At 38.1% G+C, this 23,663-nt stretch overlaps 1 protein-coding gene across 1 annotated transcript; it reads right to left on the minus strand.

The window, feature by feature from the left end:
- Positions 1 to 614: 614 nt before the first annotated feature.
- LOC108711668 (hepatic lectin) lies at positions 615 to 21,203 on the minus strand. The gene is made up of 6 exons (XM_018253616.2): positions 21,085 to 21,203; positions 12,781 to 12,966; positions 11,043 to 11,102; positions 4,736 to 4,881; positions 3,521 to 3,627; positions 615 to 1,284 (listed from the first exon to the last, which is right to left on the minus strand). The coding sequence occupies exons 1-6, from the start codon at positions 21,092 to 21,094 to the stop codon at positions 1,161 to 1,163; spliced, it is 633 nt and encodes a 210-aa protein (XP_018109105.1). The 5' UTR covers positions 21,095 to 21,203; the 3' UTR covers positions 615 to 1,160.
- Between the last annotated feature and the right edge of the window lie 2,460 nt (positions 21,204 to 23,663).

Genomic DNA, 23,663 nt, shown 5'->3' on the forward strand with positions numbered 1-23,663 from the left:
ATTTATTAAAAAGCAGATACAGATTTGAAGGCCAGCAATTTTTTGAGAAAGATACGTGGCTGTGCTTACACATTAGTTGACTGTAGGTTGAGGTTTTGAGGCTCATAGGTGAATGGTAAAACAACACAAAATGCAAATGAATAACTGCTGCCTTACTTGTGTCATAGCTTTGTCATCCCTACTGAAAAAAAAAACAGTAGGGACAAAAGCAGGCTAAGCAGCAACACTTCGTTCCTTGCAAGTGTGCATTTACTGTAGGTGGAATGGCACGATAAATGCCCACTTACAAAGAATGAAGTTCTACTGCTGAGCTTGCTTTTGTTCCTACAGTATTTTTATATTACAACACCAAATGTGTAAGGCTGAGTTGATACTTTGGGGCAAATTTATTAAAGGGAGAAGTGACTAACGATGGCGCAAATTCGCTAGCGAAGGAGATAGACTGTAGCGCTATTTCGCACTCTAACGCCAGACGAATGTCCGCTCTGGTGAATGGACGTAACTACGCAAATTCATTAAGATGCCGATCTTAATGAACTTTACCTCTTGCGCCAGACTTGCCTTCGCCACCTCAGACCAGGCAAAGTGCAATAGAGTAGATAGGTCCCAAAAAACGCTGGCGACTTTTCAGTTTTTCAGGGTGATAGGCTGCAAAAGATCGTAATTTTTTTAGGGTACCTGGCTTCCCTCCTACTTTCCTTACATATATCATATACACTATACACTGGGCACATGTGTAGGGCATTATAACAACTTTATTTTAATTTATTACGGTTCCCTGGGCTTGTGTAGTGTAATGTATTTCTGCAACAAATGCCATATGCAAAGTAGCTAACTCTTGCGCAACTTCGTTTTGATTGCCGAATTAATGCTAGCGAAACTTTCTCCATCGTTCATCGCCCTGGACGCAACTTCGTATTTTAGTGAATTAGCGTTGTCCTGGTGAATTTGCCCCAGTATCTTCCATAAAACATGATTTACAAGCCTTTTCTCTAAGTGTTTTTAGTTTAGTGTCTGAATTTAATTCTGAAATGGCTTCTCTAAACCCTCAGCTGTGTGGGCCATAGATTCGTCTTCATGTTATAGGTGATTTTCTGGACATTGACCTTCTAATAAAGTGCTCATAAAGCTGACATCCATGTCTTCAACACAACATGTCATTATTTCTCACAGAATGCTTTCTGCTGTAAGGTGCAATTTTCATCATTCCACTTATTTTCTATCCACATGTGAACACAGTCTTCAGCTTCATTTTTATTATTTGGCTCCCCCTTCATCCAGAATCTGCAGAAGAATTGCAAACTGACGTAAACTGGGCATTGCATGTTTATGCTCCACAAAAAGAATGGTGTTATGAGCCATATAGCCCCAATTTAAAGACTGAAAGATAGTAGGCTGATATAGAAAAAAACAACATCACTTCAAAACAGCACTTTTGGAGCATAAACAGAAAAGAGTCAGGAAATAATTATTTCCCCCTCTGAGGCAAATTGGATCAGCTTCAAATGGGGTTTTCCACCTTCATTTAGGTACAGAGAAGGGCAATGAGGGTACAGAGAAGGGCAACTAAGCTGGTAAATAGTGATGGGCGAATTTATTCGACAGGCGCGAATTCGCAGCGAATTCCTGCGATTCGCCCCAGGTGAATAAATTTGTGAAACTACCGTGAAAATTTGCCGGTGTAAAAAAGAATTGCCGTGGCGTCTGTTTTTTTGACGCAGGCTTCAAAAACAAGACGCCGGCGCCATTTCGCAAATTTTTCACCGTTTCGCAAATTTCGCGGGAAATTCACAAATTTTCCGGCGAAGCGAAATGCCCTAAATTCGCCCATCACTACTGGTAAAAGGTATGGAAAATCTTAGCTATGAGGAAAGACTGGCCAAATTGAGGATGTTCACGCTGGAGAAGAGGCGCTTAAGGGGAGATATGATAACTATGTATAAATATATAAGGGGATCATATAATAATCTCTCTAATGTTTTATTTACCAGTAGGTCTTTCCAGCTGACACAAGGTTACCCATTCCGATTAGAAGAAAAGAGGTTCTGCCTAAATATTCAAAAGGGGTTTGTTACAGTGAGAGCTGTGAAGATGTGAAATTCTCTCCCTGAATCAGTGGTACAGGCTGATACATTAGATAGCTTTAAAGGGCATGTAAAGGCAAAAAAATAAAATCCCATTTTTACTTTCTATAATGAAAAAGAAACCTATCTCCAATATACTTTAAGTAAAAAATTTGCACCATTTTTATAAGAAACCTGACTGTATGCAGTGAAATTCTCCCTTCATTTACTGCTGTGGATAGGAATTGTCAGACGGTCCCTAACTGCTGAGCAGGGAAACAATCATACTTATGAACAGCAGGGGGAGCCCCCGCCTTACTTCCCAGCCATGCAGAACTCAAGCAGATTTGTTTATGACGATCCCTAAGCAGCCCAGACCACACTGAGCATGTGCACAGTCTTAGTCTTGCAAAGATGTTTAACAAAGTTACAAGATGGTGACCCCCTGTAGCCAACTTTGAAAGCATAAATTATTTGTTTGATTAGGCTTGTGGTGCAGTAAGTTCATGTTTATATTTAGTATACAAAATACAGCATTTCTAGCCTTATTCAATTTTAGACTTTACATGCCCTTTAAGAAGGGCTGGATGGCTTTTTAGCAAGGGAGGTAATACAGGGTTATGAAAGATAGCTCACATACAAGTTGATCCAGGGACTATTGCCATTTTGAAGTCAGGAAAGAATTTTTTCCCACAGATGTTTTTTTTTTTTGCTTTCCTCTGGATCAACTGGCAGTTAGGCAGATTAAAAAAAAAACTAAGAGGTTGAACTTGATAGACGTGTGTCTTTTTTCATCCTTACTCACTATGTTACTATGTTACTATGTAACTAGCAATTAGGCAGGTTAAAATAGAGTTAAAATGTTGAACTTGAAGGACAGCATCTTTTTTCAACCTAATTTACTATGTTACTATGATCAGACAGAAAGAGAAAAAATATACTTACATACACATTGTATGAGCAAACCAGAAAATATCAAAAGCCAGCACCAAAAGGTCCCAATAGGATCTGAAACGATGGTTGCATATAATTTGCAATAATATATCACCCATGGTGCTGCCTTTTGATTTATTTGATTTGTATATGTTGGCTTTAGATTAGTTTAGTTGCGTTTAAGCTTCACAAGTGCCGGTATGAACTGATACCTCTATAACTGCTCAAAATACTGGTTTAGAGAATACGGTCTACTGGGTAGCAGTAGGATGTTGTCGTGGTGGGGAAAGGACTCTAACAGCTAGACCTTTTCTCTTTGCTATTATGTAGTTTACAGCATTTTAAAAATAGTGTTGAGATTATATATATACTTTATATACAGTCATTTCATATAACTATAGACATTGCTTCATGTTTTATTATACTGTGAATGTTACATACAATCCTATTCATCATTAAATTGACTCAATAAAATGTTATGGAAAATCAGAACTTTTAACTGAGGACCTGTTTCTTCAGCTTACCCATCAGATGAATTAAGAAGCGTTCCATCAACCCATCTCCACCCATCTTTATACCTTTGGAGACCAATCCAAAAGTCTGTCTGATTAGTAATATTTTCAAGGAATTTCTAGGGAAGCAGAAGACACATCTCACTACAGGATAACGTTTAAAACACTGACATACTACATATTTACATTTTTGCAAAGACAACATCTTTCATCAGGTTGGTATCTAGGACAATTCCTTTTGCAAAAAAAAATCCAAAAACCTCTAAAAGTCTGAATGGTTAAAAAAAGGTCCAATAGGATCAGCCCAGCTCTAACTGACCTCTATAGGACAACGACTATTGTTACTTTACAGTTTTTCGTGTTTTTTACACTTAATAAATTTCAAATCTTTTGAGTTTTAGAGAAATAAAAAAACACTTTTTTTTCAGAAAAACTACAATTTGTGAAAAAAATAGAAATCCAAATATTAGTAAATCGGTCCTTTGGACACCCCAAATGTACCTTCCGAGGCCCTCTTTACCTCTTGTATCAGTTATAATTTGTTTCTTTGTATGTGAAATGCAGTAGTCATTTGTGAATGCATCAGTAAGTATATTATGAATATATCCAATGGAGAGCTTACATTTATGCACTTATTAAGGTACTTATGTCCATCCTGCCTCTACTAATAAATTATGTGCAACTGTGCCTAAAAATATTGGAGCTTCTGCCACCCTAGACCTAGCAGCGGCTCCAGGGTTCCCACAGAGGGTTGCATAAGTAGGTGCACTAGACTTGCATAAAGTGAGTTGGTTCTAAATGCCAAACTCTGAAATTCTAGATGCAACTTACACCCAATTTGTGGCAAAATGCAAGTGCAATCGCATAGAAGATTTAAAAAAGATGTGGTCTGTTCTTCAGAGGCTGTAACTGCAATATAAACAAGTATCCCAGAGTTCATTAGAAGCCTTTGCAGAGATTTTGAAAAACTGTGAATTTTATTGAGACCTCTGCAAATTTTTGGACGAATACCCTTCTTCAAGTCCATCAGGAGCATATCGATACAGGAACTCAAATCGATTCAATTGACAGTAGCAGTGATTACATCCATTTTATTACATAGGTTCAATCGTATGGTCTTTGGAGCAGTGTTTTTTTTTTTTACCTTGATACAATACAATTTAGAGATGGGACCTGGATATCTCCAGAATAATAAGATTTCTGTAGTGGATAGAGTCATTGCCTCACCTGTTCCTTCTCACTGTTGATAATAACCAGGTCACTGTTCATTGATTTACAAATGGTCTGGGCCTCCGTCCAGTTCTTCTCAGTTGTAACAATATAATAACAGCTTCCATCAAATGCTTTCCAGTTAGAATCACACTTACGACTCTCTGAAAGAGAAGACAAAGTTGGGTCTGCATGAGTGAACTCAGATAATCCACCTGATGCCTGGGCTGCACTGTTAAAGGAATATGAAAGTAATCACCAAAATTATATTGAAATCCATTGTTGCATAGACATTTTACTGCTCAATGTGGAAATTACTGCACTGGGCTCCTGAAAGAAGGTACCCTAATAAATAAAAACATTCACAAACAGTTCTTTCCCAGAATGATAAATCATTGTTGTTTCCAAAAACTATAATAAATTGTGAAAAAAATCAAGAACATTCCTTAAAACCAATAAAAACAATAATAAATATGTGTAATGGTTGGCACTCTAAAGTCAGAACAGATGCCAAGCACCCTGGTCTTGGCTCGTGCTTCCATCTGTAGCAGCCGCCTTTGGCCTTGTGAGGAGCCCTCAGCTACTCAGCCGCCAGGTCTTATAAAGAGAGGTGCAAGGCCAAAGGTTCTGACCAGGCAAAAGGGGCACAACGGTATGCAAAGTCTTTGGGCAGAAGGTCACAGTACAAAATGTAAGACAGAGTCGTAGTCAAATCAGGCTGGGTCAAGGCAGGCAGAGTGCAAATGAAGTCAGGCAGGCAAGGGTCAAACCAGGTAATCAATCAGAAGGGATTTAGCAGAATCGGAGTCAGATAACAAGCAAGGGTCAGGTTACAGAATTCAGGATAGTCAATAGCCAGGCAGGGGACAAAAACAGGATTCAGATCAGGATACAAATAGCACAGAGCTTCAAACACCACAAGGTAACGAAAGCCTATAACGGCAGTGTGTAAAAATAAAATGTACCTTTAAATACTTTTAAATTTCGCACCATTGCACGCTGACGTCATACGTCAGTGCGCCTGCGCCTTTAAATCCCAAGGAGGCGCGTCGCGCGCCCCCTAAGGTACCGGCGCCTGAGGCGCTGAAGACTTGCACAGCGGCCGTCCCCCCACTAGACCACCAGGATGAGTTTTTATTACAATATGATTATTCATGTCAAATTTATTCTCTGAGTCTTCATCCTGTAACTGTAATTTCATTGCATTTTTTCTCCTGTTTTTCCTTTTTTTTTTCAAGGGAGGTTCCTCGGTTCTTTTTGTATTGTTTTAATATTCCCTTTGACCCTTTTCATTTTGCTGTCACCTTGTGCCTGTTTTCTGATTCTGACTAGGTCTAACTTTTCCAGAAAAATAAATGGCCCCATGTCCGTGGTATTATTAGGCACTAATGTTAGTGTGAATGGGGAGGCCTGTTCAATGTTGTGACTAAGTATGCAAAAGTTCCATGCAGGATGCTGCTGTGAGATTTGAATAAATTGGGGAACTGAGTGATAAACTGGCAAATGAGGTTAGATGTTGATAAATACAAGGTTATGTGTGTATGCAAAAATAACACAAATGCTGATTATATACAGTACTTAATGGGATTGTGTTGGAGCCTCTCTAATTAAAAGTATTTGGGTGTTTTTGTGGATATTTTTTTTATATTTTGCAACTCTATTCAGTGTCAGTCAATGGCTACTATTTCATAAGATAAAGTACTAGCTTGCATAAAAACGGGCATTAATTTGATGGATGAAACATATTTTTTCTCTTTGTAGGTCCCTGGTAAGGCCTCAGCTTGAGTATGTAGTTTAGGGCCTCAGTTCTTATGAAAGATATGTATGAGCTAGCAAGAATGTAGAGTGTTATAATTACAACTTATAGACACAAATTTCATGGAAAGTGATCACCACCACTAATAAATATCAATCAAGTTGTAAAAGCACTTGTAAGGTCATCAAGCTCTAAATAGTAGAGCCAGTAGAGACGCTGAATAATAAAAAATACAGGACGCTGACACCCTGGATAGCAGCTTGATTAAGGATACTGAAACGTATGGGGTACGTATCGGATTGCGCACATGCGCATCTGTTTCGTCCACAGCCGGAGCACTGAGACAGGACGCAGAGTCCCTAGTGCTCTGGCTCTGCATAAATTTAAGTGTGGCTGGGTGGCACGCCGTCCCTGAGCTTGTGCCGCCCTAGGCCCGGGCCTTTGCTGCCTTGCCAAAAATCCAGGCCTGGTAAGCCATATAAACCAATCAGTAGGTAGCATTTCCTGGGTGTCGGTAAACGTAAGACTCTCTATACATTTCCCAGTTAGTAGTGTCAAAGGACACTAATGGATATATGACAGTGTGATGGTAACCTAAGTAATCTGATTGAGCACTTGAGCACGGGAAAAACCAGGTTAATATGACAGTGGTTAAGTTAAGTATATTACTAATAGTCCAACCAGAAATTTAGAAATTAAGAGTTACACTCAAGTGAAGTAATGTTATCGCCAAACTAAAATCTAATGGTTCTCGGAAAGAGTAGTCACAAAAGTAGCCAGGTCAGACGTATGTAATCTATCTGTCAAGGGGGCTTATCGTCCTATCTATATGTCAGCAGGAGTTGTCAAGACCAAGAAGGAAGCTTCTAGGTCAAAGTCCAAGTTCAAAGTACAAGCAAGGGTTCAAGAATGAAGCAAAGTCAAAATCCAGGCAGAAGTCAAAGGGCAGGCAGAAAGTATCAATGTCACAGTTCAGGCAGGGTCAGAATCCAGGAATCAGTAAATCAGCCAATATAAAGCACCCAGGAATGTTAGAAAACAGAACCTATACTTTTTTTCAGTTCCAGAGCTATTCAAGTTTTTATTAACTGCTAATATAATGAATTATATACAGTAACAACAGCACCACCAGTCAGGCCCTGTTACTGCACAGTTAAAGAGATACTTTCAAAAGGAAAACAGAGTAGTGTTCTGATGTTGCTCTACTCAGGAAAGAGATCAGAAGCATCAGGTGCCCTTTCCCATATCCTTTCTGAGCATCAGAACATCAGAACACTTTTTTTCCTTCAAAAGATCTCTTTGAATGTACAATTACAGAAACTGAACAGCAGGTGGAACTAATGTTACAGAATTAGTTATATTGGCAGTTGATAAAACTTAAATAACCCTGAAACTATCAAAAATAATCATTGTAAATTGCAAAAGTGCTTATAAAAGCACCCTGAACAATTTTACATTACATTTTTTTAGGCTTTCATATATTAGAGTTAATAAGTTAAAAGAAATGAATGCTGTGACAGACTAGGTATTGATGGAATGCAAATTATTTTCCACTAATACTCTTTATCAGTAACTGATTTAAAGGCGATTACATATTAATACTTCTTATGAATGAGAGAATCACAATTTCAAAACCCAATAGGAAAATGATTGAAGTTTCCAAAAGTTAATAGGGTTTCTTTTTAAGAAATTTTTATGTTAACAGATTTCTATGCAAATATGATAAACTTGCAAATGTGAGATTTGAGTCTATACTGTATAGACTGAGAACGAAAAATGACCTATTAAAGACAAACAATTTCCAAGACAAAGGTCAAAATAGCTGGTCTCTACATACATTTCTATAAAATGTCCAAATTCAGTGTAATTTTGATATTAGTGTTGTACAGGTATGGGAGCTGTTATCCAAATGCTCGGGACCTGGCATTTTCCAGATAACAGATCTTTCCATAATTTGGATCTTCATACCTTAAGGGCAGGACTCCACGGATCATTCCAGCGTGATCTGACGCGATGTGCAAAGGAGACCACAATTGTGACTTTGTATCTATCACTTCCAAAATCCCTTCATTACGCCCTTTCACACTAACGGACTACTAATTGTTTTACACAATCGCATGCAAACTGTCCCATACCTGATTAATATAATCATTTAATGGGGTTAATGTCCATTCGGAAGGGATCCCTTCCGTCTCATATGCAGCAATACTTGTTTTTAAATGGTTTTAACTCTATTTGACCAACATGACATAGTGGTGAATAAAAATCGCTTTTTATTTTACTTCGAGGTGTAATCACTTATATTACATTATCTTTAGATCGTTTCGGACACATGTACTGTGGAGTTAAAAGTCCCTTGTGGTTCTTGTATTCATAAGGTTGAAAAAAATAAGGTGAGTAATTCTATTGTCGGATTGTGTCGAATTGTTGATGCGATATGACACGACTGTTGGATGCAGACGCAGCGTGAAGCTTCTGCATTCGACAGTTGTGTTGAATCGCATCAATGCTGTGACGCGATCCGACAATACAATTACTTACCTTATTTCGGTCGCATTTGACGTGACGCCTGCATTTTTGCGCAGCGAATCATCCGTGGAATCCTGCCCTTAGTCTACTAGAGAATCAAGTAAACATTAAATAAACCCAATAGGCTGGTTTTGCTTCCAATAAGGGTTAATTATATCTGAGTTGGGATCAAGTACAAGATACTGTTTTATTATTAGAGAGAAAATTGTGGATTATTTGGATAAAATGGCAATCTGTATGTAGGGATGTGTAGAATAGCCATCCCCAATATTATTTAGCAGGCAGTTTCCCTAGTGTTATAGACACCTACCTAACTGGTCCTAAAATACAGTTGGGAGGGGTAACTGTTTCCTATTCCTACTGCTTTGAGCTATGCCGCTTGTTGTTTTTCACAGTGACCAGCAGATGGCACTGTGCTAGAGTATAAAAGGTTCTGAAGCCATGCTTTCAGGGTCCATCTTGTGCTGGCTCTAGCCTGAGCAGGCAGGCAGAGCTCGAGTGGAACCTAGACAGGTCAGGTCTAGTAAGGATAGGCTACTCACCTTTACAGGTCACTCTAGGGGGCCCATTCACTAAGCTCGAGTGAAGGAATAGAGGAAAATAGAGGAAAAATATTTCGAATTTCGAATGTTTTTTTTGGCTACTTTGACCATCGAATTGGCTACTTCGACCTTCGACTTCGAATCGAACGATTCGAACTAAAAATCATTCGAATATTCGACCATTCAATAATCGAAGTACTGTCTTTTTTAAAAAAACTTCGACCCCCTAGTTCGCCACCTAAAACCTACCGAGGCCAATGTTAGCCTATGGGGAAGGTCCCCATAGGCTTTACAAGGTTTTTCTGATCGAAGGATAATCCTTCAATCGATGGATTAAAATCCTTCGAATCGTTCGATTCGAAGGATTCAATCGTTCGATCGAACGATTATTCATTCCATCATTCGATCGAACGAATTGCGCTAAATCCTTCGACTTTGATATTCGAAGTCGAAGGATTTCAATTCGGCAGTCGAATATCGAGGGTTAATTAACCCTCGATATTCGACCCTAGGTAAATGTGCCCCTAGGAGTGATAAACAGTCAGGATATTTATCTGAGCAGCTTGAGGCTCCTCCGAGGATTGTGAGTGGGATTAAGATTCCAGGATACTAATTGCCCAGAAGTAGGGACTAAGTGTACAGACCTAGGGTAGAAAGTATTCCCCTACTGGTTCCACTTAGGGAAAAGGCTGAAAGCTGGGTGTACCTCCTCAAAGCTGCATACATTGTCTCCTATCTCTGAGGAGAATCATATTGACCAAAGGTGCTGTGAGTATTGCCTATCCAATGTAATGTTGATCCTTCATGTGCTGATTTGTACACTCCACTGAGGATTGCATATTCTGTTTAATAAATCTGTTCAATGGTTAAGTTATAAGAACCACTGGCACCCAATTATTTGCACCCTGAATACAGTTACAGTTGCACTACACCCTGCCTCCACACTGCTGCGAGGGCTCACTCCCTAAGATTTTAAGGTCTCATCCAGAGCACATTTATTGGGAGTGGAGCTTATAGTAAAGTAAATTGCACTCAATTTACTATAGCGCTATACGTAATTTGGAGCTTTTTGGATAACGGGTTTCCGAATAACATATCCTATACCTGTATTATTCTTATAAATGCTGTAGTAGCACAGTATTAGTTAAAACATTTGTATTCGTGTTATTATTATTATTATCATCATCAGCTCCAAGCCCCAATGGTCAACTCCATCAATAATGGGGGAGTAAGCACAAGACGCCACGGTATAATTACATTAGGCTATTCTAGTTACACAGAGACACCTCCGTTTTTTAGATGATTTTTTTCATCATACCATAAAATATTCCCACTGAATTGACTGTAGATCCATGCCATGTTATCACAGAAAAGAAACATTCAAAAGTCATCCATGTGATTTAAAATCCACATCTATGGACGTCTGTCTTTTGGGAAACACCACAACAGCACTGAGACTCCATTATATCACTTTTTTTATAACACTTTTATTAGTTACCTTTTCGTATCTGTAAAATGTCATGCTTCATAATGTCCATAGCTTCTAATATACGGGAATCTGAAAAGAAGTGAACTGTTTAATATATAGTGAATAAAGTACCCCCTCTTGTAAAATATAAGGATATTATAAGTTATAGAGGAGTTTCATGACCATATAAAAACACAAGGCCGAAGGCCGAGTGTTTTTATACAGGTCATGGAACTCCGAGGTAACTTCTAATATCCTCATATTTTGCAACTGGGGGTAATTTATTTATTATAATACACAAGTTTAAAGGAAAACTATACCCCCAAAATGAATACTTAAGCAACAGATAGTTTATATCAAATTAAATTACATATTAAAGAATCTTACCAAACTGGAATATATATTTACATAAATATTGCCCTTTTACATCTCTTGCCTTGAACCACCATTTCGTGACTCTATCTGTGCTGCCTCAGAGATCACCTGACCAGAAATACTACAACACTAACTGTAACAGGAAGAAGTGAGGAAGCAAAAGGCAGAACTCTGTCTGTTAATTGGCTCATGTGACCTTACATGTGGTTTGTATGTGTTCACAGTGAATCTTACGATCTCAGGGGGCGGCCCTTATTTTTTAAAATGGCAATTTTCTATTTATGATTACCCAATGGCACATACTACTAAAAAAGTATATTATTATGATAATGGTTCATTTACATGAAGCAGGGTTTTACACATGAGCTGTTTTACGCAGTATCTTTTAATAGAGACCTACATTGTTTGGGGGGTATAGTTTTCCTTTAAGTGAGTCATGTGACAGAAATGACATCAGAACTCACCATTTATAACTGATGACATCAGAACTCACCGTTTATAAGGATATAATTTACAAGATATTCATGGCTTTTGTGTATTATATATATATATATATATATATATATATATATATATATATATATATATATATATATATATATATATATATATATAGATTATCACTATCAGCCCTCCCTGTTTGTTTGTTTGTTTTTAACAAAATAAATACAGATCATTTAATATAGTTAGATGCAAGTAATGGAATGGGAAATGGAAATCTTCCAATGAATGACCAATTAAAATACAAGCACTAAGCTCTTACACATACTCCATGGGGCCTATTTATGAAGCCTTAATCTATTTCTGGTCGAGTTTTTTAGGGGAAACTCAAATGTTTAGAGGATAAAAAACTCAAGTTTTTAGAGATTTATTATATCCCAAAGCTGCTAAAAATCTGAATCTGAAAATACTCCAGCTAAAACCCGTCAAGGTCGTCTCCCTGGCAGATCTCCCTTTTACAGTTTGAAGATGTTTCTTGACATCGTTATCTGAGCTGGTTTTTGTACAATAATTCAAAAAAGTTGGGATTTGCGGATGACAAATCATACGATTCGTGCTGAAGTCCACTTAAAAGTAATGTAAGCATTAATAAAAACCAGTAGGATAGTTTGCCCTCCAATAAGGATTCATTATATGTTAGTTTGGCTCAAGTACAAAGCGCTGTCTTTCTAGTAGAGGGAAAAAGGGAATAATTATTGAAAAATGTATTATTAATTATTTTGTTAAAATGGAGGAACAAGATGGGAAGTATTTGAGCAAAAGGTTGACCATAAATAATTTTCTTTTGTCTTCCCTCAACGGAGAGCTACAACACACAAGTGAAACAAGAACCCAAGTATAATTTTGTGAGTGAAATCTGACCAATGAAAGTTAAAAATTGGGTGAAACTCACAGTAGATAAACATGAGGCTGGTCAGGGTTACTAGGAACATAAAGACAAACACCAGCAGGGTCACCAGAACTATCAGGAGTCTCCTCTGTCTTCTCCTTCCTTCACTGGTTTCTTTCTGAATCTTCGTCTGCTTCGTTGCAGGTATATTTTCATATGCTTCACTATCAAAATGGTTTCGGTATTCTCCTGGGTATTTCAAATGTAATAAAATATTCTTAGCAATGGTGAATAAAGAGCACATGTTAATTTCAATTGTAGACGAACAACAAGCAAAGGCAGCACAGTAGGGGTTCATATATTAATAACTGTCCCTCCCATTTACTAAAGCACTAGCTGATTGTTTTCATATAGATACAGTTCTGTAGCGAGCGACTCCCAAACCTGCACAGTTTGCCTCATCATGTTACGATCACTGGTCCCTTCTCTGTTACTGTGTTACTGCAATCGGATGCTGCCTGCCCCCTAGTAAGCTTGTTGGTTCAGTAATGTCAGGGTTTAAACCCATAAGGCAGAAAGACAAATGTCTGTCTTTCTAGAACATTGATCTTGCAAATCTTACTATAAGGAAGCCCCTCTATTTCACACACATGGTTTGTGCAAGTCTCGTGCCAAGCGATTGCCCCACTATAAACACTCAGCATCCTGTCTGCTGTGGTTAAAGTGAGTTGCAACAGACAATGTTGTATTGGGAAAGTTTAACAGTGGAAGCACAGAACAGAGAAGTGAATAGGCAGTCATGGGAGAAACTCTTTGAAAGGTATGTAGGAAGGTAGATAAATAGATCTATAGATATAGATAGATGCATGTGGTTCAGAGTTACCTAACCTTGGGTTCTGTGTTTTCATGTTGAGGGTTTTTTCCTAATTTGTGCCTCAATACCCTAAAGCTTAACTAAAGAATTAGCTAGAAATGTTGTACATTATGTTTGTGCTTCTGTACCAGCCCAAGGCAACCACAGCCCTTCAGCAGTAAAGATCTGTGTCTCCATAGATGCCCCAGTAGCTCCCCATCTTCTTTTCTGCTGATTCACTGCACATGCTCTGTGCTGCCGTCACTTACTGAGCTTAGGGACCCACTCACAATATACAGTACACACAGAATAGAAATGTCACAATATAAGGCTGATTAGTAATTAATACAGATAATTACTACATGGCAGCACAGAAACCAGTGCAATTAGCATCAGGATTTAATAATCAGCCCAGTAGCATCAGCTTACAGATGCAGCCACTTTGGTTTGTCTGTTTGACACAGAATAACTAAACACAGATATCCCATTTATCTCATTTAACACAGAAAACTGCGTCACAACATCCCATCTAATTAAGGCATTCACCATTGTTCACAATGGTGCTTTGGTATGCTAATGGAAAGGTTAAATGCATTAAATGAGTTAAGATGACTTTAGATAACGCAGTTTCTTCAATTAACCATGAGTCATGACGCATTTATCTCACAAATCCAAGTGGCTTCATCTGTATATTACAGACAAACATTTTCTGCTGGATAATTAGTGACGAGCCCTAAGCTTAGCTTCTCAACAGCCAATCAGAGCCCACTGAGCATGTGAGTGTCACAGACACTTTCCAAGATGGTGACCCCCTGTGACAAGTTTGAAGTCCTGGATCATTGCTGCTATTGACAAGCTGAAACTTTAGGCTGATGCAATAAGTTCAATACATAAAATATGGCTTTTTTAAACATATTCCTTTTTAGGGTTGAGTTCTTCTTTAAGTCTACTAAAATAGGCTTTAAACAATTTAACCCAACAGGATTGTTTTGCCTCCATTAGGAATTATCTCCTAGTTGTTATTGTTATTATTACAGAGATAAAGGAAATAACTTTTAAAAATTTTGACTTTTTTTGCATTTTTAATATTTTTATTATATTTTTCAAACAAAAGACATAAAAAAAGAAAAATAAATTACAGGGAAAAAAAAGTGACATTCACAATATTTCTTATACATAACAACCCCTAAAAGAAAAAAAGAAAGAACCAAAAAAAAAAAAAAAAAACACAACCCCCTTTGGCAACCAGGGTTTTTGTATTATGATTTACAACCTTTGCCTTTTTAGCAGTGGCCCTAATTATTCATTTCTCATAATTCCAGTATATTTCTCTAGATACGTAGTACTAAATTAAGTGTTGCGTCTTTTTCATATATTAACCATGGAAGCCAAGTTTTTTCATATGTTTCCATATCATTTAATAACATATGATCCAGTTTCTCATTAGCTGCTATCTGAATTATTCTCGTTTTGAGAGATGCTATAGATATATCTGTCTTTTTCCAATTACTGGAAACATTTATCCTAGCTGCCATAAGTATATGTTGACATAATCTGTATGTTATTTTAGACATCTTTTTTGGTCTCATTCCTAACAGCATAACAAAAGGATCCTTAATAAATCTAGAACCTATCACTTTTGATAACAGGTGAACTACCTTATCCCAATATTTAGATACAACCTTGCATTCCCACCATATGTGTACCATGGTTCCCCTTTCAGTACACCCCCGGAAACATCTCGGATCACATGAGGGATAAATTCTATGCAATCTAGCTGGAACCAAGTACGCTCTATGTAACAATTTTACCGATGTCTCCATGACAGCCACACAGTTACTCCCCTTGTTCGCTATCAAGTTGCAATTTGACCACTGTTGAGTTGAAAATTGGTCACTAAAATCTTTTTCCCACTCAAGCATATAGGGGAGCTTCTTGTTGTTCGGGGCCAATCAATTTAATTTTTTATATACCAGGCTAAGTATCCCGGGAGCCAATGGTGTTTGTTTACACACTGCTTCAAAACTAGACAAAGTAAGTGATCCACTTTCAGTTAATGCAATCTGCTTTTTTACATAATGTAATACTTGTGAGGCTCTGAATAGTTCTTGCGGAGGAAGTTGATAGGTGTCGACAAGCTGTTTTATAGAGAGACATTTTCCTCTTCTAATTAGAGAATCTAGTAGTGATTCCCTTATTGATCCACCACCCAAACTGTTGCTGTGAAAGTCCTGGAATAAATTCTCTATTGTTTAAAAAAGATCTGAGTAGTGGGGGGGATGATATAAGCTCGTTCTTTTTTGCAAGCATTCGCCAAAGATCTAGCATATCAGCTGTAATAGGGGAGACCTCATTGAAATTTTGGAATGGTATTTTTGCTAACCATAATACTTGCTGCAAGCTATATGGGTACAATAGATTATTTTCTATTTGGACCCATATAGGAGCCGATGATCCTGCATATACTAAAGTCCATTGTGCCAGTCTGGCCGCCTGGTAATATCTTATAACATTTGGAACCGAAAGGCCTCCATTTTTTTTATGTAGATACAAAATATTTCTCGAAATTCGTGGGCGTTTATTCTGCCATATGAAATTGTTTATGTGAGATTGGAATTTCTTCAAGTCTGCTATAAGGAGCTTAATCGGCAAAGTGCGAAATAAATAAACAATTTTTGGTATTATCCTCATTTTAACACAATGTGTCCTCCCTATCCAAGATATATGATGTTTACCCCATTGCAACAAGTTTTGTATTAATGATTTAAACATCATAGGAAAGTTGGCTTTATATAGTTCAGAAAGCTTAGCTGTAAGATTAACTCCCAAATAGCGTAGATATGTACTTTGTGTTTTAAATCCAAAATTCAATTCTATTAATTTTATTGTGTGGCTAGGAATATTACACGGAAGCATTTCAGATTTATCCTGATTGATTTTTAGCCCTGATATCTTTTCAAATCTTGTAGTCATGTTTAATAGATTGGGCAATGAATGATGTTAAGGGGTTTGTTAAGTGTACCAACAAATCGTCAGCAAACAGGGACAGTTTATATTCATTCCCCTTTATCGTAATGCCCTTAATATCTACATTACTTCTAATGGCTCTCGCCAAAGGTTCCATAGCGAGGGCAAACAAAGCTGGTGAAAGTGGACAGCCCTGTCTAGTCCCTCGTTGAATAACAATAGGATCTAAACTGGTCGTAGAGGGTAAATTCAACCTAGCTGTCGGCGCATTATAATATGCTTTTAATGTATTTATAATTTTAGGGCCACACTCTAACCTTTCCAAGAGACCGAACAGATATTGCCAGTCCAGTGTATCAAAAGCCTTCTCAATATCTAATGTTAAAAGGCAATAAGTTCAATACATAAAATATGGCTTTTTTAAACATATTCCTTTTTAGGGTTGAGTTCTTCTTTAAGTCTACTAAAATAGGCTTTAAACAATTTAACCCAACAAGATTGTTTTGCCTCCATTAGGAATTATCTCCTAGTTGTTATTGTTATTATTACAGAGATAAAGGAAATAACTTTTAAAAATTTAGACTTTTTTGATTAAAATTTTAATTATTTGATTATAATCGTTTCTATGGGAGATGGTTTTCCTTAGAGTCAGACTGTGTGGCCTGGGTATAATTGGGATTATTAAGAGTATGGATGCACTTAATCTACTATTTTAGGATTCGGCTAAATCCCAAATCCTTTTTGAAAGATTCAGAAAGAAAACCGAACCAAATCTGAACTCTAATTTGCATATGTAAATTAGGGAAACAATTAGGAAAGAGAACTGAATGTACAGCACATGGTTAAAAAATTTTGACTTCTTTGTGTGATGAAAAGTCACATAACTTTTTTGGATTCGGATTCGGTCAAATCTGGATCCTGCTGAAACAGGCCAAATCCTGTCTGAATCCCAAACCAAATCCTGGATTTGGTGCATCCTTATTTGTGTAGACAGAACTAAAATAGTTCAGAATCTCTGCCTTTAATCTGTTCTCATCAATTAACTGATCCCCTCTGACATTAAGGGTCCCACAACACCCTGCTTAAATTTTTTACTATTTACATATTTAAAAAATCATATTTTTCCGTTCCTTGCTGCAGTATCCTTTTCCATCTTAATTTTAACTTGTCTGACAACGTTTCTTGCTTACAAGTGGAATATACTGACAAGTAGAGATGTCGCGAACTGTTCGCCGGCGAACTTGTTCGCGCGAACATCGGGTGTTCGCGCTCGCCGGAAGTTCGCGAACGTCGCGCGACGTTCGCCATTTTGGGTTCGCCATTGTTGGCGCTTTTTTTTGCCCTCTCACCCCAGACCAGCAGGTACATGGCAGCCAATCAGGAAGCTCTCCCCTGGACCACTCCCCTTCCCTATAAAAACCGAAGCCCTGCAGCGTTTTTTCACTCTGCCTGTGTGTGCTGAAGAGATAGTGTAGGGAGAGAGCTGCTGCCTGTTAGTGATTTCAGGGACAGTTGAAAGTTTGCTGGCTAGTAATCGTTTTGATACTGCTCTGTTATTGGAGGGACAGAAGTCTGCAGGGGTTTGAGGGACATTTAAGCTTAGGTAGCTTTGCTGGCTAGTAATCTACTTACTATCATCTGTCCCTGAAATCACTAACAGCTCTCCCCCTACACTATCTCTTCCAAGCACACACAGGCAGATTTTTCAGATACATTTTTGCCCTTGATCCCCCTCTGGCATGCCACTGTCCAGGTCGTTGCACCCTTTAAACAACTTTAAAATCATTTTTCTGGCCAGAAATGTCTTTTCTAGATGTTAAAGTTCGCCTTCCCATTGAAGTCTATGGGGTTCGCGAACCGTTCGCGAACCGCTCGCATTTTTGCGCAAGTTCGCGAATATGTTCGCGAACTTTTTTTCCGACGTTCGCTACATCCCTACTGACAAGTATACTTAGTAAGCAGCATTTTAAAAACTTCCCATTTTTGTTCTGTGTGAGGTGGTTTATAACATACACCAATGATAATTTTCTTTGTTACCTTTTGCCCAGTCGAAATCTCTACCCAGAGGTATTCCACACCCTCACCAGTGCCAGCAATGGTTATTTATTTAGCGCATAGCTTTAATTCAGGCTTTACATACAAACACACTCCTCCACCCTTTTTAATCCCTCTGTCCCTCTAAAAAAGGGTGTAACCATTTAAATTCACATTCCAGTCACATGTTTTATCTCACTAGGTCTCAGTGATACCAATTATATCATAATTTTTAGAGCATGCAATTAATTCTAGGTCTCCCATTTTATCTGACAAACTATGTATATTTGCCAGCATACAGTTACTACTTATCCATTTGTAATGTACATTACTTAATGGAGAATTAGATATTAATTTAGTATTATCCTGTTAGGGACCTCTTTAGCTGGTAAACTGTATCCCCCCCTCGCTCCTCCCCCATGACCCCTTACTAATCCCACTGCCCCGTCTACCCTAGCTTTCCCATAATTCTTTATATCACCCACCTCCCTTGCCTAGTTTAAACACTCCCCCAACCTCTTAGCCATTCTTTCCCCTAGCACAGTGTACCCGATTCCACTGAGGTGCAATCTGTCACGGTGATATAGGTTGAACTCCAAGGAAAAATCAGCTAAGTGCCCTAGGAACCCAAACCCTTCCTTCCTACACCAAGACTTGAGCCTCACATTTAGCTACCTTAGGTTTTCCTAAACTTGCACATGGGTGACATTGGAAGACCTTTCCTTAAAGGGATCCTGTCATCGGAAAACATGTTTTTTTCAAAACACATCAGTTAATTGTGCTACTCCAGCAGAATTCTGCACTGAAATCCATTTCTCAAAAGAGCAAACAGATTTTTTTATATTCAATTTTGAAATCTGACATGGGGCTAGACATTTTGTCAATTTCCCAGCTGCCCCAAGTCATGTGACTTGTGCCTGCACTTTAGGAGAGAAATGCTTTCTGGCAGGCTGCTGTTTTTCCTTCTCAATGTAACTGAATGTGTCTCAGTGGGACATGGGTTTTACTATTGAGTGTTGTTCTTAGATCTACCAGGCAGCTGTTATCTTGTGTTAGGGAGCTGCTATCTGGTTCCCTTCCCATTGTTCTTTTGTTTGGCTGCTGGGGGGAAAAAGGGAGGGGGGTGATATCACTCTAACTTGCAGCACAGCAGTAAAGAGTGATTGAAGTTTATCAGAGCACAAGTCACATGACTTGGGGCAGCTGGGAAATTGACAAAATGTCTAGCCCCATGTCAGATTTCAAAATTGAATATAAAAAAATCTGTTTGCTCTTTTGAGAAATGGATTTCAATGCAGAATTCTGCTGGAGCAGCACTATTAACTGATTCATTTTGAAAAAAAATTATTTTCCCATGACAGTATCCCTTTAATCTTAGAGCCTAGATCCATGAACTCACTCTATAAGGTCCTCTATCTACCATTAATTTTGGCATTAGTATCAATATGTACTAAGACAGCTGGGTCATGTCCAGCTCCACCCAATAATTTGTCTACCCAATCAACCACATCCCGAACCCTGGCACCAGGAAGAACAGCAAACTGGTTGTAGCGATCCAGATGACATTACAATATACACATTCCTAATAACTGAATCCTTTACAACCACAATCTATTTAGGCCTGACTCTGCTCTCCTCCCCACCACTACTAGAGAAACTGGTCTCCTGGGTGATCAGACCCATCTAGAACTACCAATCCAGAGTTCATACTCCCATCTTCTTCACACAATTTGGTGAATCTGTTGGGATGTATAAACCCTGGGACAGCCTCTCTTTTCCTTTTTCCCACACTAGATGATCTAACTGTCACCCAGCTAACTGCCTCGTCATCCTGCTGCTCTTCTGTTCCCCCCCCAACTATCTGACCCACTAGGTCCTGCTCAAGGTGTAAGATACTCCTCTCAAGGTCAATTGACTGCAGTGTTGACATTTGTTGTTCTAGTACTCTAACACGAAATGAGCATCTAAAGTGGCAATTTGCTCACAGCCACCACAGAGGTAAGCATTTCCAAATCTGCATACATATGGCAGACTGTGCACTGAGTCAGACCTTCAATCCTGCTAGCACTCATTATCCCAGTTACAAATCAATTAACAGGAACCAAAAAAATTTAATTTATAACAAACTTTTTACCTTGTTTGAATCCCCTTTTGTTTAAAACTCCTGTGTTTGTAACTCCACTTAAAGAGAACCCACTTAAAAGAGCAGCTAACACTAGAGCAAGCTCCACTGGAGTCACAGGTGTTCTATTTATACAGTCTGTTCAGGTGCAACTAATCAAACCCCGCATAGGCAAACTTTATGTAAGCACAATAACACACCAAACTTTGCTATTTAGCACCTAAGACAGAATTTTTTTTGCTCATCCTTTTCTGTTGATTTGTTTCTGTCAATTGCTTTTACCAGTCACCAGCCTGTTAGTAAGCAGACTCAATGGTGCCCATTCTTTGATAATACTACTGATTACAGTATGTTACTTTTTCCCATCCCAGAACCTTGTTCTATTCCTTACCTCTGTCCATATTGTGCCAATGGATTGGAATATCTTTCTGCCCAGTTGACAGGTTCCTTCTCAGTGTTGTTCTGCCTCCTCCGTGTCACATACAACCGTTGGTCTCCACTTCTGCTTTCTCAAAGTAGTTCCTTTAATATTGTAAAGGAACCTTTTTTTATTTCCCTAACCACATCTGTCTCTCAACCTACTATATGCACAGCTGTATTTATTTGCTTGTATTTATGTAGTGCAAACACATTTCCACAGCGCTTTACAGAGATTACATTGTCATTTTGTCATATTTAGGGGCAGATTTACTAAGGTTTGAATGGTAAATTCAAAATTGAATTTTCAAAAAACTTTTTGGTCAAAACTCACAATTTCTAATGAGAAACCACCAACTCAAATTGAAATTGGAGCATGAAATAGATCATACCTCGACCCTGGAAACAGTTCTGATGCGACCAGGGGCGTAACTACCGGGGGAGCAGGGGGTCCAACTAGGCCAGGGCCCGCACCCCCGCAGGGCCCCCCCGGCAGATCGCGCGCACTGCAGCCGGCTGGAGTTGGCTGCAGGCACAGAAAAAAATCACACGGACGAGGGTGGGGGCGGGCTCGGCTGCATGGCCTGCACCAGGGCCCGCACCCACTTAGTTCCGTTACTGAATGCGACTATTCACCACCTTAAACCTGCCGAGTTCATGTACAAGTCAATGGCAGAGATCTGTTGACCCATTTGTAGATGTTTAGATGTTAATAGACTTCCTGACATTCAAGTTTTTTCCAGAGTAAAACTCGAATCAAATTGCATTTTAGATGTTCAACTTTTTTCATAAATAACCTCCTATTTGAGTTGTGTGTACATTCGAATTTATTAGGGTAAAAGAAATTCACATAACTTTCAAAATTTGATCTTTGATAAATAACCCTCTAAAGTCACATTATGTTTACAAGTTGTAACATATCTTATTTATACTTTTTTTAAACTCCTGTATAGTTAATGACTGTGCACTTAACACATGCTGATGACTGCAATCCTCCAACAAATAATTTTATATACAATGGACAAGTGAATCTAAATAATTACAATTATAAAAAATAATTATAATCTTAACCTGTTGATTGTGGTTCATCAGACATTAGCATATGTATAAGGTTTGTCCATGTATTACACTAGAGAGTGTGTTCAATGAGGTTTTTAAATATTTTAAATATATGTTTTAAATACTTTATAATAACTATTATAGACTATAGACTTTATAATAACTATACAATGATGTGTACATTATTTCTTACTAGTGATGGGTGAATCTGACCCATTTTGCTTCTATGAAAATGCGACGAAATTGACGCTAGCATTTTTTTTTCAACCATTGTCTATAAGCATCATATCTGCGGTGAAAAATTGTGCTCATCACTATTTCTTACATATATTTACCGTAAAAGATTTAATATTAAAAAAAATTTTTTTTTATACCAAAATGATTTATTGTTAACATTTTCTTTCAAGTTATTTAACTACAAATATGTAATTGTAACAAAAAATATGAGCACATTAGCCAACAAAAATGTTTGATGTTTTGAATTTTTCTTTCATGTTTTTACACTTTTTTTCTTTAAATATTTAAAGCTCATGCCACATTTTTTTTAGGGTGGGCTCATGGCCTAGGACAATAGAGGATCTCTATCTTCCTTTTGGACATTATTTAATAAGAGGTGGCCACTTCCAGCAATCCAACATCACTAATAACTTCATATATACTGTATGACCTTTATATACCCTTTAAATTGTCACTAGAGTAAGAACTTTTTGTGCCAGGGAACTTACGCTAGAAAAAATGAATCAAATGTTCGCACCATCGAAACATCACTAATGAAAGTACGCTAGTACGCTGAGATGTAATTGCGCAATTTGCTCGAGTATAAGCCGAGTTTTTCAGCATCCAAAAGGTGCTGAAAAAGTCTACCTCGGCTTATACTCGAGTCAGCGGGCAGTAGCTGAGATTGCTGTCACTTTTAATCATTCCTATACCAACAGTTCGCTTGGGGAGAGACTGCAATATCACACAGCGCCCTCTGTTGGTTATATGAAAGAATAACAGTGCGCCCTCTGTTGGTTTCATGAAAGAATGACAGTGACTGCAATATCACACAGCACCCTCTGTTGGTTATATGAAAGTATCACAGTGACTGCAATATCACACAGCGCCATCTGTTGGTTATATGAAAGAATAACAGTGACTACAATATCACACAGCACCATCTGTTGGTTATATGAACGAATAACGGTGACTGCAATATCACACAGCACCCTCTGTTGGTTATATGAAAGAATAACCGTGTGCCCTCTGTTGGTTATATGAAAGATTAACAGTGACTGCAATTTCACACAGCACCCTCTGTTGGTTATATGAAAGAATAACAGTGCGCCCTCTGTTGGTTATATGAAAGAATAACAGTGACTGTAATATCACACAGCGCCCTCTGTTGGTTATATGAAAGAATAACAGCGACTGCAATATCACACAGCACCCTCTATTGGTTATATGAAAGAATAACAGTGCGCCCTCTGTTGGTTATATGAAAGAATAACAGTG

This window comes from Xenopus laevis, chromosome 3L (genome assembly GCF_017654675.1).
Source record: "Xenopus laevis strain J_2021 chromosome 3L, Xenopus_laevis_v10.1, whole genome shotgun sequence".
Classification (NCBI taxonomy): Eukaryota; Metazoa; Chordata; class Amphibia; order Anura; family Pipidae; genus Xenopus; species Xenopus laevis.

Excerpts from the sequence above, each read along its gene's own strand:
- LOC108711668 (XM_018253616.2), bottom strand. Across the intron at positions 11,103-12,780 it reads CAGCCTCATGTTTATCTACT|ATTCCCGTATATTAGAAGCT; the intron begins GTGAGTTTCACC and ends ACTTCTTTTCAG. Across the intron at positions 4,882-11,042 it reads CATTTTACAGATACGAAAAG|AGAGTCGTAAGTGTGATTCT; the intron begins GTAACTAATAAA and ends CTTCTCTTTCAG.